Source organism: Panthera pardus, unplaced genomic scaffold (assembly GCF_024362965.1).
Source record: "Panthera pardus isolate Hobbes unplaced genomic scaffold, ASM2436296v1 HiC_scaffold_1, whole genome shotgun sequence".
NCBI classification, from domain to species: Eukaryota; Metazoa; Chordata; class Mammalia; order Carnivora; family Felidae; genus Panthera; species Panthera pardus.
The window spans coordinates 17993953-18012338 of record NW_026526654.1 but is presented as its reverse complement, the minus strand read 5'-3'; the positions used below and the strand labels follow the sequence as shown (position 1 = coordinate 18012338).

Here is an 18386-nt window from a genome sequence, read left to right as displayed (position 1 = left end):
AACTTCTTAAAGAGACTTGGCCAGATATCTTGTAGAGTGTCCTACCTTCTGGATTTGTCTGATATTTCCCCCCTGTTGTCTAAATTATTTCTATAGCCTCAGTATTTCCTGACAGCTGGAAGTTAGACATACAGACTTGGTTTAGATTCTGATTGAACATTTTAGGCAACAGTACTGCCTCGGTGACCCTTTGTTCTTCATACTGCATCACATCAGGGGATGCATAGTATCTGGTCGTCCCGTACTAGATTCTAAGACTGATTATCGGATTTAGGCGGTGACAGCATCAGCCCACATTGTCAAGTTCTTTTTTCTTCCTTTCTGCAACCATCACATAATCAGTGGGGGGGACAGTGGCATCAGGCTAATATCCTGTCCCCATTAACTTTTCACCTAGTGGTTTTAGCCAAACCCATTGATGACTGTTACCTGAATCCTTGCTGGAAAATGGTGATATTTCAAATTTCTTTCATATCTTCTCCCTTTATTAGTTAGCGATCTTCTTCCAATAAGAAGAGCTTTCACTCATCAACTGTGGCTGTTTGGTTACCTTGGAATACAGTTCCTATTTGAAAGAAAAAAAATGTTTAATGATGGCTTTTGGATATTACTAGTCTATGATTTGAGATTAAAAAAAATTTTTTTTTTACCATTTATTTATTATTGAAAGAGAGAGTCAGAGCCTGAGCAGGGGAGGGGCAGAGGGAGAGGGAGACACAGAATTTGAAGCAGGCTCCAGGCTCTGAGCTGTCAGCACAGAGCCTGACGCAGGGCTTGAACTCACAAACCGTGAGATCATGACCTGAGCCGAAGTCAGAGGCTTAACCAACTGAGCCACCCAGGCGCCCCTATGAGTTGAGATTTTAAAAATTATTTGTGTGAGGTTTAAAAAATGTTAGATTTTATCACCTATTTAATAAATATTGGACCCTTTACTGTGGCCGAGAATACAGAGATACACAAAACATGGCGTTTGTTTTCTCAGAGTTTAAAATGTAGGTGAGAAATGGGGACTAAGCAGAGAAATATAAAATATCTCAGACAAGTTTCAGACAAAGATGGGTATGAATATTCAGACAAGATGGGTATGAATAAACTACCAACATGAGAGGAAATAATGATCATCAAAAGGCTTCACTGAGGAGCTGGGCCTTAAGAGAGGTATGGAGGGTCCAAAGGTCTTTGCATGGATGGGAGGAGAGTGTCTTGTGTATTGGTAATGAAGATTAGACAGTCTTGTCTGGAGTGAAGTTCAGAAGCTAAGAAGCTTACCTAACATCACATGGTGAAGAAGCAGATCTTGTATTAAAACTGAAGAGAGCCAGACTCCAAAGTTCACATTCTTTCTTTGTAACCTGTCATGATCTGTATCTTGGACACTAGGCTAAGGATTTAGATTTTTTTGTTGTTGTTCCTGACGTAGAGAGAAGCCCTTGATGATTTCTTAACAAAAGGGTATTTTAAGAGATTAATTGGTAGTAATAAGGATGTAGATTATATTGGAGAAGAGGCATTAGAATCAAAAACAGTAATTTTATTTTCTTTGGAGAAAGCCTTTGCCCATTTTTGCTTCTAATCCCTTAGACCTAAGATTTGTTTTAACAACAAATTTGGGTAATTGTATTTTAATAGTATAACATGTGAAACCATAAGGCTTGGATGAGGAAGGATAGATGGGAGAAATAACCTGAGGGGAAACACTGTTAGGATGACAAACTCATTTCCCACTGAAGATATTACAAGAGTACGGTTGGAATGGAAACACCCGTAGGAGATAGTAGAAAGTCAGTAAAAGTTTTAGGCTGGTCATGAACAAGACCAGTAAACAAGTTTGGACTGATGAAGAAATATGGAAAATCTTAAGGGTGCCTAGGAGTGACCCTAAGACTTTGTGAAGAGGTGTTTTGGATAGAAGTTGGAGATTTAAATATGACAGAATAAGGTCTGTTTACTCCATTCCTTCTCTCTATTGGGGAGGTAGCTTTCCTCTGCTCTTCCAGGCTCTTCTAGATGGACTTAGAATCAAATTGACATGAGACAGATTAACAGGAGAAAATCAACGTATGTACAGGGAATTCACACAGACATGGAAATTCTAAAGACATTGAGGTAACATGAAGGTTATGTGAGCTAAGGAGAGGGGTAGGAGTCTGCGGATAAGAGGAGGAAGGCTATTAGTAGGGAGATGAAAGGAGATGTTTTGAAAAACAAAAATTACCCTATTATGCAGATAACTTTCTCAAGTAAAGGGGAGTCTCTGGTTAATAGCTCTCTTCCTGGTAAAGCAGGCAGTTGATGGGGGAGGGGGGATAACGAGCTTTTTCTGAATCTGCTGGGTTTGGATTGCTTTCAACTCAAAATAATGTTCATGTTAAAGCGACCCATCTTGGGGTGGCCTGCCCTTGGCCTCTATGCCTCAAACCCATGGAAACAATAACAAGAAAATAAAAAATAGGGGAAAACTCTTATCTTCCCTGAAACAAAGAATTAACAATATCCCCAAACCATAGTCTCTAATACATGCTTCTCAAATCCTCTGCACTCTGGACCAACAGGGAGAGGACACCAAGAACTGCAAAGACTACTATTAGCCTCAAATGGTACAGGTTTCCCTAAAGTTCATGTGGCAGTCCTGAAACCATCCGGTGACCCTTTGGTTAGACTAGGGGTGTGAGCCACTGCACCAGGGGAGGAACATCAGAGTTCTTGATGGAGATCCAGTTCAGCACTACAGAAATGCAGGTAGGGGTTGTGGAAGGAGACATCCTGCTCATCTGATCGCTACTGGATTATTTTACTTCCTAATTTCTAGCTAAGGACAGTGCCTCTGGTGAATTGCTGGGAAGGTAGTGATGGCAAGAGTGGAACGTAGGCCACCCACTTCCTGATTTCAAAACCTCCCAGAGCTACATAATCAAAACAGTGTGATCTTGGCATAAAGACAGATATGTAGACAACTGGGTCAGAATAGAAAGCCCAGAGAGAAGCACTCATGTAAATGGGCAAACAATCTTCCGTAAGGGTGCCAAGCCCACGGAATAGAGAAAGGACAGTCTCTTCAGCAAATCTTGCTGGGAAAAGTGGATATCCACCTGTAAAAGAATGAACTTGACCCTGCTTATCAAAAATTAACTCAAAATAGATTAAAGACATAAATGTAAAGACCTAAAACTATGAAACTAGAAGAAAACTTAGGGGGAAATTTCATGACATTGAATTTGACAACGATATCTGAGATATGACACCAAAAGCACAGGTAACAAAAGCAAAAATAGACAAATAGAATCATATCAAGCCTTAAAACTTCTGTGCATCAAAGAAAACCATCAACAAAGTGAAAAGGCATCCTACAGAGTGGGAGAAAATATTTTGCAGATCATACATCTGATAAGGGGTTAATATCCAGAATATGTAAAGGACTCCTACAATTCAACAACAAAAGTACCAAAGAACCCAATTAAAAAATGGGCAAAGGACTTGAACAGACATTTCTCCAAAGAATATGCAAATGGCCAGCAAGCATACAAAAAGATGCTCAACACTATTAATTGTCAGAGAAATGGCAAATCAAAATTGCAATATGGTATTTCCTCATACCCAGTAGGATGGCCACTATGAAAAAAGCCAGAAAATAATAGTTGTTGGCAAGAATGTGGAGAAATCAAAACTTTTGTGTGCTGTCGGTAGGAATATAAAAATCTAAAATAGTACAGCCCCTATGGAAAATAGTGTGGAAGTTTCTTGAAAAGTTAAAAATAGAATGTGTGTTGTGGCTGAATGTTTGTGTCTCCCCCCAATTCATATATTGGAATCCTAACCCCTAATGTGATGGTATTAAGAGATGGGGCCTTTGGGAGGTGATTGGGTCATGAAGGGGGAGCCCCCATGAATGGGATTCATGCCTTGTAAAGGACAGGAAGTGGGAGATTGCTTCCTCCTCTGTCTGCTCCATCGTGTGAGGACACAATGAGAGGATAGCCATATGCAGTTTCTCCCCAGACATTAGATTCGTTGGCACCTCAGTTTTGGACTTCTTAGCCTCTAGAACTATGGGAAATAAATAATTGTTTGTTGTTGAAGCCACTAGGTCTGTCATAATTTGTTATAGCAGCCTGAGCTGACTAAGATACCATATGATCCCGTAATCCCACTTCTGGGTATATATCTAAAAGAATTGAAAGCAGGATCTTGAAGAGATATTTGCATACTGTGTTCATTGCAGCGTTATTCACAATAGCTGGGAAGGGGAAACAGCCCAAGTGTCCATTGATAGTTGAAGGAATAAAGAAAATGTGGTATATATACACAATGGAATATTAATTTAGCCTTAAAATAGAAGGAATTCTGACACACGGTACAACGTGGATGAACTTTGAGGACATTATGCTAGGTGAAATAAGCCAGACACAAAAAGACTAATAATGTGTGATTCCATTTTACAAAGAGGTACTTAAGAGTTGTCAAAATGAAAGAGAAAGAATGTAGAATGGTGGTCACCAGTGACAAAAAGAGAAATACTGTATGATTCCATTTATATGAAGTATAAAGTAGTCAAACTTATAAAAGCAGAAAGTAGAATGGTGTTTGTCACAGGCTGGGGGGAGGGGGGAAAAAGGTGTTGTCCAGTGGGTGTAGAGTTTCAGTCTTGCAATATGGAGACATTCTAGAGATCTCTTTCACAACACTGAATATAGTTAACATGACTCAACTGTACCCTTAAAAACTGGTTAAGATGGTATATTTTATGTTATGTTTCTTTACCAAAATTATAAAAAAAAAAACAAAACAAAAATGAGGGGCAGACTTGACAAATTTGACGATGGGATGTTGAAGACAGCAAACAACTCTTCAGTGATAATCGGCTCTATTCAAGGATGAGGAAAGACAGAGGAAGCAACTTGATATATGTGTATAAAAATTGCAAATAAAACCAGGCAACTGTGGAAAGCATATACATCTTTGGAAGAGTTATTCAAGGAAATAAAGTTAAAATTGACAATAAGCCCTTTATATCAAAAAAGTTATAATTCATACAGTTTTTCAAAATGAAGTCAAAGAAGAGATTATATGACTACAGAAGGGGAAATAATTGACAGGCCCACAGAAAGAAGTGGAGGACAAAGTCATTGCACAGGTGAAAACCACATTAGAAGCAGGAAAAAAAAAACCCCAACCCAGTGAAAAACATAATTAAGTCAATGGTGAGTCAGTGTGAGGAAATTGCACAAAACCCAAATGGAAAAGAACAAAGATATAAAAATGATTAAAGGACAGATAAATATTGGGGCTCCTGACTGGCTCAGTAGGTAGAGCATATGAATCTTGATCTTGGGGTTATGAGTTTGAGCCTCACATTGGCTGTAGAGATTACTTAAAAATAAAATTGTTAAAAACAGCAACAACAACAACAGATAGATATGGGTAACAGACAGAAGCTCCAAATATCACTAACTGGTATTCCAGAGAAAGAGATCAGAACAAATAGAAAAAAAAAAATATTGAAAGACACAATCGGAAGGAACGTTCCCAAAAGAAGGAAAAGCTAGAGTCTGCAGATATAAAACTGTAAATTGTGTCCCAGGAAAGGAAAACCGATACAGATTGATCAGCACCAAGGCATGTTCTGGTGGAGTTACTGGAGTTCAAGCATAAGGAGTCATGGGTATACAGTGCAAAACCAGTACAAAGGGAAATTACCCCTTTGGCCTCGGTCTTCACATCATGGCAGTACTAGCTCTCAGGCTACAGTGGAATCATGTTCCTCAGGAGAGAAAAAGTCACCCAAGTGTCCTATTTATGTTGTCATTCAAGTATGGAAGCAACAGACTCCCAGTCATGCAAGAATTGAGTGACTGCAATGGCCATGAGCTCTTAGCCACTCAACAAGGAATGTCAACCACCCAAGATACCTGGTGAGAAAAAATAAGGAATGGAAAAGCATCAGGAAACAAGTCATGGTGACTGCTAAGTCCATTTGTTGGAAATTTAGTTGCAGAACAGAATGTAGGTGGTAGCTATGAATACATGAGCTCTTATGGAAGTTAGCTTCTGAGTTTGAAATATGAGAGCCCTGTAACGCCAACACTTTCTCAAGTCAGGGTCATTTCTGTGGGTAGGAGTTCTTTTTTAAACAGCCTTGCAAATAGCTATAAACAAAACCATTCATAATGTGTTCAGGGTTTTTTGCTTTTGTGGATGTAAAGCAGTTTGTAGTGTTTCCTGGATGATGATTAGCATATGAGTTTCCTAGAGCTACCATAACAAAGTGCCATAAACTGGCTGGATTAAATCAACAGGAACTGGCTCATAGTTCTGGAGGTCGGGAGTCAGAGCCCAAGCTGTTGGGAGGGCCACATTCCCTCTGAAATCTGAGGGCTAGACTCTGCTTCATCCTAGCTTCATCCTAGCTTCTGGTGCCTTGGCGGTCCTTGGCATTCCTAGGCTTGCTGCTGCGACACTTCTGTCTCTGAGTTTTCCCTTCATGTGTTTGGGTCTTCACACGGCACTCTCCTCTCTGCATGTCCCTTTTTTCTTTTTTATAAGGACACCAGCCATCTTGGATTAAGAGCCCACCCTTACTCAAGTATGACTTCATCTTAACTTGATTTTATCAGTGAAGACCTTATTTCCAAATTAGATTGTATTCATAGGTACCTGTGGTTAGGTCTTCAACGTATCTTTTTTTAATTTAAAAAAAAAAGTTTATTTATTTATTTTTAAACTTGTTAATGTTTATTTATTTTTGAGATAGAGACAGAGTATGAGTGGTGGGGGGAGGGGGGTGGGCAGAGTGGGAGGGAGACACGGAATCCAAAGCAGGATCCAGGCTCTGAGCTGTCAGCACAGAGCGCAATGCGGGGCTCGAACCCATGGGCCGTGAGATCATGACCTGAGCCGAAGTCGGATGCTCAGCCAACTAAGCCACCCAGGTGCCCCTATTTATTTATTTTCAGAGAGAGAGAGAGAGAGAGAGAGAGAGAAGAGACAGAGAACACGTGCTTGCAAGTGGGTGAGGGGCAGAGAGAAAGGGAGAGAGAGAATCCCAAGCAGGCTCCATGCTGTCAGTGCAGAGCCCAATGTGGGGCTCAGTCTCACAAACCATGAGATAATGACCTGAGCCAAAATAAAAAGTTGGATGCTTAACTGCCTGAGCCACCCAGGCGCCCCATGGACTTCAGTGTATCTTTTTTAGGTGGGTGCAGTTCAATCCATAACAATCCCTGTATTATGTGGCTATATAATAACCATATAGTTTAGTAACCATAATCATCTTTTGTATCTTAAGCCTGTAGATACAAGGGTCATTGTTGACTTATGTATGTGCATTATGCATATTATATGCACATATACAAATAAACATACACCTGCAATTTTTCTTTTTGTAATTAATTTTTTAAATATTTTTATTTATTTCGAGACAGAGAGAAAGAGAGCATATGCGCCCTTGAGCATATGCACAAGCATGGGGAGGGGCAGAGAGAGAGGGAGAGAGTCCCAGGCAGGCCCCTCACTCAGCTCAGAGCCCAAGGAGGAGCGCAGTCTCACAACCGTGAGATCACGACCTGAGCCGAAATCAAGAGTCAGATGCTTAAACAACTGAGCCACCCAGGCACCCCTCTTTTTGTAATTAATTGTAAGGTAATACTAAAACTGTGTTTAGTGATGACAAATCTTGTTTCTCCTTTTTGTTTTGTCTACTACTAGCACCTTCATTAGAAAGCAGTTGGGAGAGGCGCTTGGCTGGCTTAGTCAGTAGAACCTGTGACTCTTGATCTCAGGGTTGTGGGTTTGAGCTTCAAGGGTATAGAGATTACTTAAAAAAAAAAAAAAGCAGTTAGGGAAATAATTTGAAACCCAATACTATTTTTTTTAAAATTTTTTTAATGCTTATTTATTTTTGAGAGACACAGAGACAGAGCATGACCGGGGAGGGCGAGAGAGAGAGAGAGAGAGAGAGGGAGACACAGAATCTGAAGCAGGCTCCAGGCTCTAAACTCTCAACACAGAGCTTGATGCAGGGCTCAAACCCACAAGCTGTGAGACCATGACCTGAGCTGAAGTCAAACGCTTAGTTGACTGAGCCACCAGGCGCCCCACTATTTCTTTCTTTCTTTTTTTTTTTAAAATTGAATAGTCTCCTTCTTTTCTTCTCTGTTCATGTTAGCTGTAGTCACTTCTCTTGACACATGACTGTTTGGAAAATTGTCTGGATTAGTCAGTGCAATTAAATTGTGCTATGGAAGGATTTTGTGCTACATTTTAAAATTGTCTGTGATACGAGGTGCCTGGCTGGCTTAGTTGGTTAAGCTTTGGACTTTGGGTCAGGTCATGATCTCACGGCTCGTGAGTTTAAGCCCCGCATCTGCTCTCTGCTGTCAGTGTGGAGTCTGCTTCTGATCCTCTGCCTTTGTCTCTCTGTGCCTCTCCCCAGCTCGTGCTCTCTCTTTCTCAAATAAATAAATATATAAATAAATAAATAAATAAATAAAATTAAAAAATAAAATTCTAAAAAGAAAAAATTCTCTGTGACAATGGAGCTGCTGGTTTTAGTTGGACACAGTGGGTGATAAATGGATGGTTTGTAGTCTGAGTTGAAAAATCTCTGAAAAGTTGATACATGGGGACAATGCTTTGTTTCATTTCTCCAGTATTTTTGAAGTTGCAAATAATCCTGTATGCAGCTCAACTAGTAACTTATGCTGAAATTTTAGTAGTTGGTATCTGCATTTATATATCATTATTTTTCTCCATTGGTTTGGAGAACATCTACTTTAATTAGTGGTTAAACTTAGCTAACTGTATTAAACTGGATGGTTTATTGTTGCTGTGCATGCATTTCTGGTATGTTTAATAAATACAAAAATATCTTAAGGGAGTAAAGATTTTACCTTGGCTTTAATGAGAGAAGTTTTCATTATGTTAACACATTTAGTTGCCATGAGTGTTATATTTCTGTATGCATATTTTGTATTCATTCAAGTGAAGAAAGCAACGTTTTGTTTTCTCAGGTACTGCATAAGCCGACCGCAATATAAGACTTCTTGTGGCATCTCCTCATTAATTTCTTGTTGGAATTTCTTGTACAGCACAATAGGAGCTGGAAAGTAAGTATGTTAATTTAGTGGTATCCCTAAACTCCAAATTCCAAAGTTACTTTGTATTGCTTTTTCTGTCATTGAAGATTTCTTTTTAAATATTTTATTTCTTTTATTTTTATTATTTTTAGAGTGGGGTGAGGGGCAGAGAGAGAGAGAGAGAGAGAGAGAGAGAGAGAGAGAATCTTAAGCAGGCACCACACAGGGCTTGATCCCATGACCCTGAGATCATGACCTGAGCCAGACACTCAACCAACTGAGCTACCCAGGCGCTCTTATAATTGGACATTTTTAAAAATAGATTTTTCATAAATCGAGAAGAAAATTGCTATTTTTTATAAGCCTTTAGCTGAAAATAATAAGTATGCATTATTGGGGCGCCTGGGTGGTTCAGTCGGTTGAACGTCCGACTTCGGCTCAGGTCAGGATCTCGCAGTTTTTGAGTTCGAGCCCCACGTCAGGCTCTGTGCTGTCAGCTCAGAGCCTGGAGCCTGTTTCAGATGTGTCTCCCTCTCTCTGCCCCTTCCCGCTCATGCTCTGTCTCTCTCTGTCTCTCAAAAATGAATAAACGGTAAAAAAAAATTAAAAAAAAGTAAGTATGCATTATTGTGACAAAATAAACATTAAAAATACAGTTGACCCTTAAACAATGCAGGGGTTAGGGCAGTCTAAAATCCACATATTATTTTTGACTCCCCCAAAACTTAACTACTAACAGTCTACCGTTGACCAGAAACCTTACCAATAAAGTAAACAGTAGATGAACACATATTTTGTATGTAGTATTTTGTACATATTATATGCTGTATTTTTACAATAAAGTAAGCTAGAGAACAAAAATGTTACTAAGAAATTCATTAAGAAAGAGAAAATACATTTATAGTTCTGCACTGAATTTATAAAGAAAAAGTCTGTGTGTAAGTGCTCAGTTCAAACCCACGTTGTTCAAAGGTCACCTGTATTAGTAAAATTGTTTACAAATCAGATGCAAGACAGTTGTTGGGATGAGCACTGGGTGTTACACATAGGGATGAATCCCTGGAACCTACTCCTGAAATCATTGTTGCACTCTGTGCTAACTCAGGTGTAAATTAAAAAAAAAAAAAAAAGAAGAAAACAAAAGAATAATAACAACAACAAAACAAAAACCAAATCAGATGGACATAGGAATGTTGAGACAGGTTATCATTTGCATGCGATTGGAACTGCAAAATGAAAGGCAATGTTTCTTTTCTAGTCTGCCACCTGTTACCCAAGAAGAAGCTTTACATATTTTGGGCTTTCAACCTCCATTTGAAGATATTAGGTTCGGCCCTTTCACTGGAAATACAACACTTATGAGGTATGAAGTCCTCACTTACAGACAATACCTTATTTCTAGTTCTGTAAAATAGCAGTGCTATAGCAGTGGATTGTAGACCAGGTTTCCAGCTGCTGGGCCCCAACTGCTAGTGGATATGCCAAACTTGGGTGCTGCCCGAATTTCTCTGGAATGGCATTGATGTTATCTGTGCTATGGAAATATTGCTTGAGCACATTTTCTTGTCATTTGCAGATGGTTTAGACAAATTAATGACCACTTTCACGTAAAAGGATGCTCGTACGTTCTATATAAGCCTCATGGGAAGAATAAAACAGCCGGAGAAACTGGTAGGTAAACACACGGAAGATTTTTTCACACACACACACACACACACACACACACACACACACACACACTTTAGGATCCGTCACAAAGATTGGCTGACTTGATTAATGGGGTGTTCTGTAAACCCTGAACACGGTCTTTACTCTTATATGTCTTTATCCAAGGGGGAAATTGTAATAGAGATCTGTAGGGTGCTTTCCCATACACCGGTGAAATATTTTTAATTGTCCTCCTGTTTGCATGTAGAACTTTTAGAGTTTTGAAACATGTCCTAAACACTGTTTCAACACATTATTTGTATTATTTGGGCCTGTGGGGTGTGTGTGTGTGTGTGTGTGTGTGTGTGTGTGTGTGTGCGCGCGTGCGTACGCATGCTGATAAAACTCTTTCAGGAAGAACCATGGAATTTGTAGCTCCTCTTCCTAAAAAGGAATGCCAAGATTGTAGAATATTTGATGTTAGGCCTACATAATAACATCTAATAACAGGACAACAGACTTTGAAAGTGACAAAGTTCCATGATAGAATAGTCTTGGCTATCACAGAGAGTAATTGATTTTTTTTTTTTAACGTTTTATTTATTTTTGAGACAGAGGGAGACAGAGCATGAACGGGGGAGGGGCAGAGAGAGAGGGAGACACAGAATCAGAAGCAGGCTCCAGGCTCTGAGCCATCAGCACAGAGCCCGACTCGGGGCTCGAACTCACGGACCGTGAGATCGTGACCTGAGCTGAAGTCGGGCGCTTAACCGACTGAGCCACCCAGGTGCCCCAAGAGTAATTGATTTTAAGGATTGTTTAGTTATATGCTAGTTATATTTGACAGATTAACAAGAGAAAGCCAGTTTATGAATGTTTACAGCACAACTTGAGGTGGGAGAAACCTCACTGAAAAGTAACTCAGCGTGGTGGCTTAGGACAGCTTACTTACCCTCTGCAACAAAGAACAATTACCTTTGTAAAGAAGTGACAGGACAAAGGGAAGCCGTTTTCAGTGTCCCAGGACAGCAGACTGTGGGAGGGTTACATTTTTGGGAAGGCACTAATGGAGTAAGATTTGCTTGCAGGTTCCTCTGGTGCCATCTCTGGGCTAAGAGTCTGTCTCCAGTAAAAGAAAAATTTACATCCTTTAGGTTGGGAGGAGGCGGGTTGAGAGAGCTTTTCCTGCATTTATGGCTTCTTAATTGCCTTCAGCTCAAAATAATTTTTATGTCAAAGAGGCATATTTTGGGTGACATATTCTGGTTTCCTTCCCTCTCCATCCTGGGCAACCCCAGGCTTACTTCCTGCATCCTTCCTGCAGCTATTGAAGTACGTTAAATTTTATGGGGCTTAGCAGAAACTCTCAGGACAAAAGCCTTCTTAAGATCTATTTTTATCTCTTTTTTAATCTCTGGAAGTGCATCAGTTACGTATTTTAACGATCTTTTCAATATTTTAACCAGTGTTTTTGTAATGTCATTGGCAGGGTGATGTAGGGTATATGTATCACAGGGAAGATAAAATGATGTATCAGTTTAAGAACTTTGTATTTTATATATTTGTGTTTATTTTCACATTTATGTATGTTGTATGAAACAGTCCTAAACTCAGAATTCTTTAGACAATAATATACCATGGATATTATCATATTTCTGTGATTAATTTGTGTATTCTGATCAACATCTGTTCTTTAAAACCAGATTTATTCATCGATATGCATATAGTAATTAAACCAAGCACTGTTTAACCAGAAGTAGTACTGGTTATGGATATATAGAGAGTTTTCCATATCATTTAGATTATTGGCTTAATTTTGAACTTGAAAAAAAATGTTTATTTTTGAGAGACAGAGACAGAGAGAGCACGAGCTGGGAAGGGGCAGAGAGAACAGGACAGAGGATCCAAGGCAGGCTCTGTCCTGATAGCAGAGAGCCCAATGTGGGGCTCAAACTCATGCACCATGAGATCAAGACCTGAGCCAAAGTCAGATGCTTAACTGACTGAGCCATATCAGCACTGACAAGTAAGGAACATCTTTGGTAACTCTGGTGTTCCCTAATGTACTTTTTACTAATATTTAGTAATTTCTCCTTGTTAGCCAGATGATACATTTCCTAAGAATGTATATATTTTTTGTTCTAGGAAAGAGACACCTTATACCTTATCTCTTCAAGTTAAAGGAAAATAATATTAATTATGTTGGTTCTAGATTTTACCCTTGCCAGGTCTGTACTTTAGTTTATGGTGTTGATAGCTTATAATATCAGCCTGTAAAACAAGATGTTTATCATGGCCATGATCATATGGTATATCACATTGACCACTGTCACCTTGCCCATATGGTGTAAACTTTTGAGGGTAATTTCATTTAAATGAAGGGCATTTTTGATACATTTTACTATATATTATTATTTCTTAGTTTTTAAGCACTGACTTTATAGTAGTAAAACCATCTTTTAGTGGGAATTTAGTTGTGCTAGGCACTGTACTGATTTACTTGCTTTAATTCCATATCAGTCCTGCACAGATGTATCATTCCCCCCTTTACTGATGAGGAAACTGAGATGTGGAGAAAGTTCAATAAACTGAACAGGGTTACACGGCTAGTGAGTGATATTTTTAGGTGTCAGATCAGGTCTCCTGGTTGCAGATCTCAAACCTAACCACTTGCTCCGTGGGTCCTAGTGTTGGCTGCTTTTAACGGTCCTTGCACATTTTAGAGCTATTATATGGCTAGTATTTTTTATAATTAACATACCTCATTTTCACCAACAAAATTATATACCAATAGAAATGTTACTGAACATTTTTTCTCCCAAATGCTCTATTTCTCCTTAGCACAGGGTTTTGTTTCATTTTTAGATTGTTACATTTTTTTCTTTTTAAGAAAAGTATCTGTCAGGGGCACCTGGGTGGCTCAGTCGATTAAGCATCCAACTTCAGCTCAGGTCAATGATCTCAGGGTTCACAAGTTTGAGCTTTGTGTCTGCATCAGGCTCTCTGCTGTCAGCAGGAGCCTGCTTAGATCCTCTGTCCTCTTCTCTCTCTACCCTCCCCCACTTGAGTACTCTCTCTCTCTCCCGTAAAAATAAATAAGTAAATTTTTTTTTAAGTTTATTTATTTATTTAGAGAGAGACAGGGAAAGCAGGAGCAGGGAAGGCAGAGAGAGAGGGAGAGAGGGAGAATCCCAAGCAGGCTCCGCGTGGTCAGTGCGCAGAGCCCGATGTGGGGCTCAAACTCATGCAACTGTGAGACTGTGACCTGAGCCAAAATCAAGAGTCGAATTCTTAACCAACTGAGCTGCCTAAGGCACCCCGAAAAAATATATATATTTTTTTAAAAAGCATCTGCCATGATGACTGTAATTGACATCAGTGTTACTGGAGTGTCATTGTCATCAAATAAGTGAGTGGGTTTGGGACGTTTGACTTTTTGTGAAAGAAAATGGATAATTTGGCCCTAAGACCTTTACGTTTATTTTCGTAAAATAAGTAGAATCGTTTTCTGGCCCAAAAGATTTGAACAGTCATTTTCTCATTATTACAAAGTATAATAATGATTCTATTCATTAAGCAGTAATTACTGATGTAAGCCAGCACCTCTTCTGTGGGACTCTGACTCTTCTCTGGGGACTGCACGTGTGTGACATGTGGCCTTTTGTGACATGCATGCTCAATCCATAGAGTAGATATTAGTAGAGCTTAGTTTTTCTAAGTATGAGAACAAACAGAAGCAAATGTTCTACTATTTTGTTTCTGTGCCCCAAGAGGTCTTGTGTAACCACTTGGATGTGTCCACACTGTGAATCATTAACCTAGAGCAGCAATTGGCAGACCTTTTCTATAAATAAAGGAAGAACTGATGGAGAGGATGTCACACATATGTGTCTGAGACAATGGAAAAATACCATAACACAGTTCTCAGGGTGGTGTCCCAAGACTGCATTATGAGGAGGGGCCCGGGAGACAGCAGCCTGAGACTCAGGATTTCTTTTCTTGCTTATTGCCTATGGATCAGAAGAGGATTTTATCAGAGAAGTTCGTGGATTTTTGTTGTATGAATATCAGCAAGCATCTAGATAGAGAGGCAGGTTCTATGCAGAGAAAGGTCAATAAAATTAAAGCAAATCAAGGGAATCACGAAGACTCAGAGGAATTATAATATGAAAGAAATGTGATATCAGAAAGAATATGATATCAAAGAAAATCTGAGTATAGCAGAAACGTCAGTTATGTAAATTTAATCAAATTCCCAAATTAAGAAATGTCGTTATTTATTAATGGAATGTAAGAAAATACTAATAGGGCCCCGGAGACAGTTGGTTTAGGAACCACTCTTCTGGAATTTTAAGCAATTTTTGTCCAAATGTCCTGTCCAGCTTTAAGATTTTATGCCATACTTTTATTAGAAACTCTCATTTGCAGATTTTTGAGGGTTTGTATCTTATTTATTTTATTTATTTTATTTCTTGGGTCCTTTATGACTTTTTAATTTAATGATTCAATGTGTAGATTAACCAGCCCCCTAATGATCTAGGCTGTGTGGCACTGGGCTCTACAGACATTTTTACCCGTATGTTTAAACTTCCTCCAATGTACATGAAGTCTTTTTCACTGAGGAGTGTTATAAACTACCTATTCACCTATTCCCCTGACCCAACCCCCTTTTCTTGGCATGGGGAGTAGGATTGCTGCCATTTCTTCAAATGAATTTTAATAATATGTTTTCACGGTTTTATTTCTATTTTCATGTTCCCTATCACAATACTCGACTCCTATTTCTTTTTCTTTTTTTTAATTTTTTATTAAAATTTTTTTAATGTTTATTTATTCATTTTGAGAGAGAGAGAGAGAGAGAGCAAGCAAGGGAGGGGCAGAGAGAGAGGGAGAGAGAGAATCCCAAGCAGGCTCCACACTGTCAGTGCAGAGCCCATTGTGGGGCTCGATCCCATGAACTGTGGTATCATGACCTGAGCCAATATCAAGAATTGACGCTTAACTGACTGAGCCACCCAGGCACCCCTCTTTTTCTTTTTTTAAAATAAAGTTTATTTATTTATTTTGAGAGAGAGAAAGGTAGAGAGAGAGAGAATCCTAAGCAGGCTCTATGCTAACATCGCAGGACTCATCTCACAAACCATGAGATCATGACCTGAGCTGAAATCAAGAGTTGGATGCTCAACTGACTGAGCCACCCGGGTGCCTCCCTATTTCTTTTTCTGTGTGTATTTCCTGAAGGATAATTGATCCACTTCCCACCATGGAATTTTCTGGCGTTCCTTCTCAACAATCAGTTATCCTGCACAAACCCTGCTATATTGCTGAAGCTTTCCCTGCCACTTAAGGTGCCACTTCTTAATTGCTATAGGACTGATTATTTGCATTTGTCGTTGGCCATTTGGCATATGCAGCCTTACGTTTCATCTTTTTAACGTGTCTGTCCAGCTCCTTGACCGCAAGGACTGCCTTCAGTAGCCCTTTGAGTCCATATGTGGTGCCCTGTGCCCTCGCTCATGCCGCCCTGGAACTTCTGATTGTAGTCAGAGGGAGGGGTGATACCTGTGTCAAGCAGAAGACCTTTCTGTTCTCCCTCTTTGTGGAAGAAAGAGTTCTAAAATTGGCTTTTCTCATTTGTCTCAGTGGACTGAGTAGTCTCATTTGTTCAGTAGTGAAAACCATTGTCACTGGTTGCTGTTCACTTGGAAAATACTTTGAAATGTATATTCTCTTTTTGTTTAAGTTATCCTGTAAGGACTGTTAGGCCTGCTTTCCTGGGTTCTAGGTTTGTTAGACTTTGTAACTCCCCAGTGTTTGCTGATCTGCTCATTTCCAGCGGTCCCTCAGTCAGTGGAAACTGAGCTCACTCATGGACTAAAAACAAAATACAGGGATTTTGATACAATTAGCAGATTTAACTGTTGATATGAAGGGAAGTGTTTTTTTTTCAGAGACGTAATTACTCATAATAAAACTCTGAGTAAGTTGTCAGCAACTATTCAAACTAGTGGTTCAGTTTTACCATTATATTACTATTATTATTCAGATACCTTAAAACTCTTGGTTCACTTAGCTACCAACACTGATGCCTGGCAAATCTCGATTCATCTTATTTTTTAAGTTTATTTTGAGAGAGAGAGCACGCAGAGGGGAAGGGAAAAGAGAGAGAGAGAGAAAGAGAGACTTAGAATCCCAAGCAGGCCCTGAGCTGTCAGTTCAGAGCCTGATATGGGGCTTGAACTCACAAACCGTGAGATCATGACCTGAGCCAAAATCTAGAGTCAGACGCTTAATCGACTGAGCCACCCAGGCGATTGATTAATTTTTGATTAATTTTTAAAGATCAGCTAGCTTAACAGTTATACTAATGTTCATGTATGTCATCTTTATTCTGGTATGTATCATAACTCATTCATTTTGCGTAACACAGAATAGCTACCTCTGCCCTATCCCGATATTACTCACAGATACTCTCACTGTGGCCACTGCTATGAGCTTACTACAGAACCTTAGCACATCTTGGCTGGATGACGCATTAATATTCTGCTCTCCTCATCCACTGGTTTCTCCAATTCTTATTAGACACTGTGGCAGGTAGATCTTTTCAAAGAGTAGTGCTAAGGGGTGCCTGGGTGGCTCAGTCGGTTAAGCGTCCGACATTGGCTCAGGTCACGATCTCGCGGTATGTGAGTTCGAGCCCTGCGTCGGGCTCTGTGCTGACTGCTCAGAGCCTGGAGCCTGTTTCAGATTCTGTGTCTCCCTCTCTCTCTGACCCTCCCCCGTTCATGCTCTGTCTCTCTCTGTCTCAAAAATAAATAAACATTAAAAAAAAAATTAAACAAACAAACAAACAAAAAAAAACCCCAAAGAGTAGTGCTAATAGATCCTTCTATTTTAGGAGCTCTCTAGTGCTTGCTTAAAGCATAAAATTGTTAGCATCACTCAAAGCCAATGCAGACTGGCCTTTCACTGCTGTCCTACATGAACCAGTTGTATTTATCTATTTATTATTTTTTTTTAAAATGTTTTAAATGTTTGTTTCTGAGAGAGACAAAGAGACAGAGACACAGCCTGAGCAGGGGAGGTGCAGAGAGAGGGAGACACAGAATCTGAAGCAGGCTCCAGGCTCTGAGCTGTCAGCACAGAGCTGGATGCAGGGCTTGAAGCCACAAGCTGTGAGATCAGGACCTGAGCTGAAGTCGGATGCTTAACTGACTGAGCCACCCAGGTGCCCCTGAACCAGTTGTATTTAAAAGATGTCAAGGGAGGAAGAGTCTTGTAGGATGATATTATGTGCTGGGTTAAAGAATCTGGTTCTTGTCTTTATTTATTTTTTAAGGAATGGAGGATTTTTTTTAACGTTTCTTTATTTGAGAGAGTGCGAGAGAGAGCATGCACCTATGCACATAAGCGGGGGAAGGGGAAAGGGGGGAGGGGGACAGAGGATCCAAAGCAGGCTCTGTGCTGATGGCAGAGAGCCTGAATTGGGGCTCAAACTCACAAACCGTGAGATCATGACCTGAGCTGAAGTTGGACGCTTAACCGACTGAGCCACCCAGGCACCCCCTGGTTCTTGTTTTTGAACGTGTAAAATACATTCTGATGTATTCTTCTAGACTTCTCCACAGTTTTCCTATAGATGATCAATCAACCTGTATAGAACAA

The 18386-nt window shown here is 39.7% G+C and overlaps 1 protein-coding gene across 3 annotated transcripts in view; it reads left to right on the top strand.

The window, feature by feature from the left end:
• The window catches only part of BIVM (basic, immunoglobulin-like variable motif containing), a 79708-nt gene that overhangs the window by 15042 nt on the left and 46280 nt on the right, over window positions 1-18386 (top strand). For all 3 annotated transcript variants that reach the window (XM_053889942.1, XM_019443929.2, XM_019443928.2), the window contains exons 4-6: window positions 9009-9104; window positions 10333-10437; window positions 10651-10745. In XM_053889942.1, the coding sequence (XP_053745917.1) occupies window positions 9009-9104; window positions 10333-10437; window positions 10651-10745 (296 nt within the window). The remainder of the gene's footprint in view (window positions 1-9008; window positions 9105-10332; window positions 10438-10650; window positions 10746-18386) is intronic.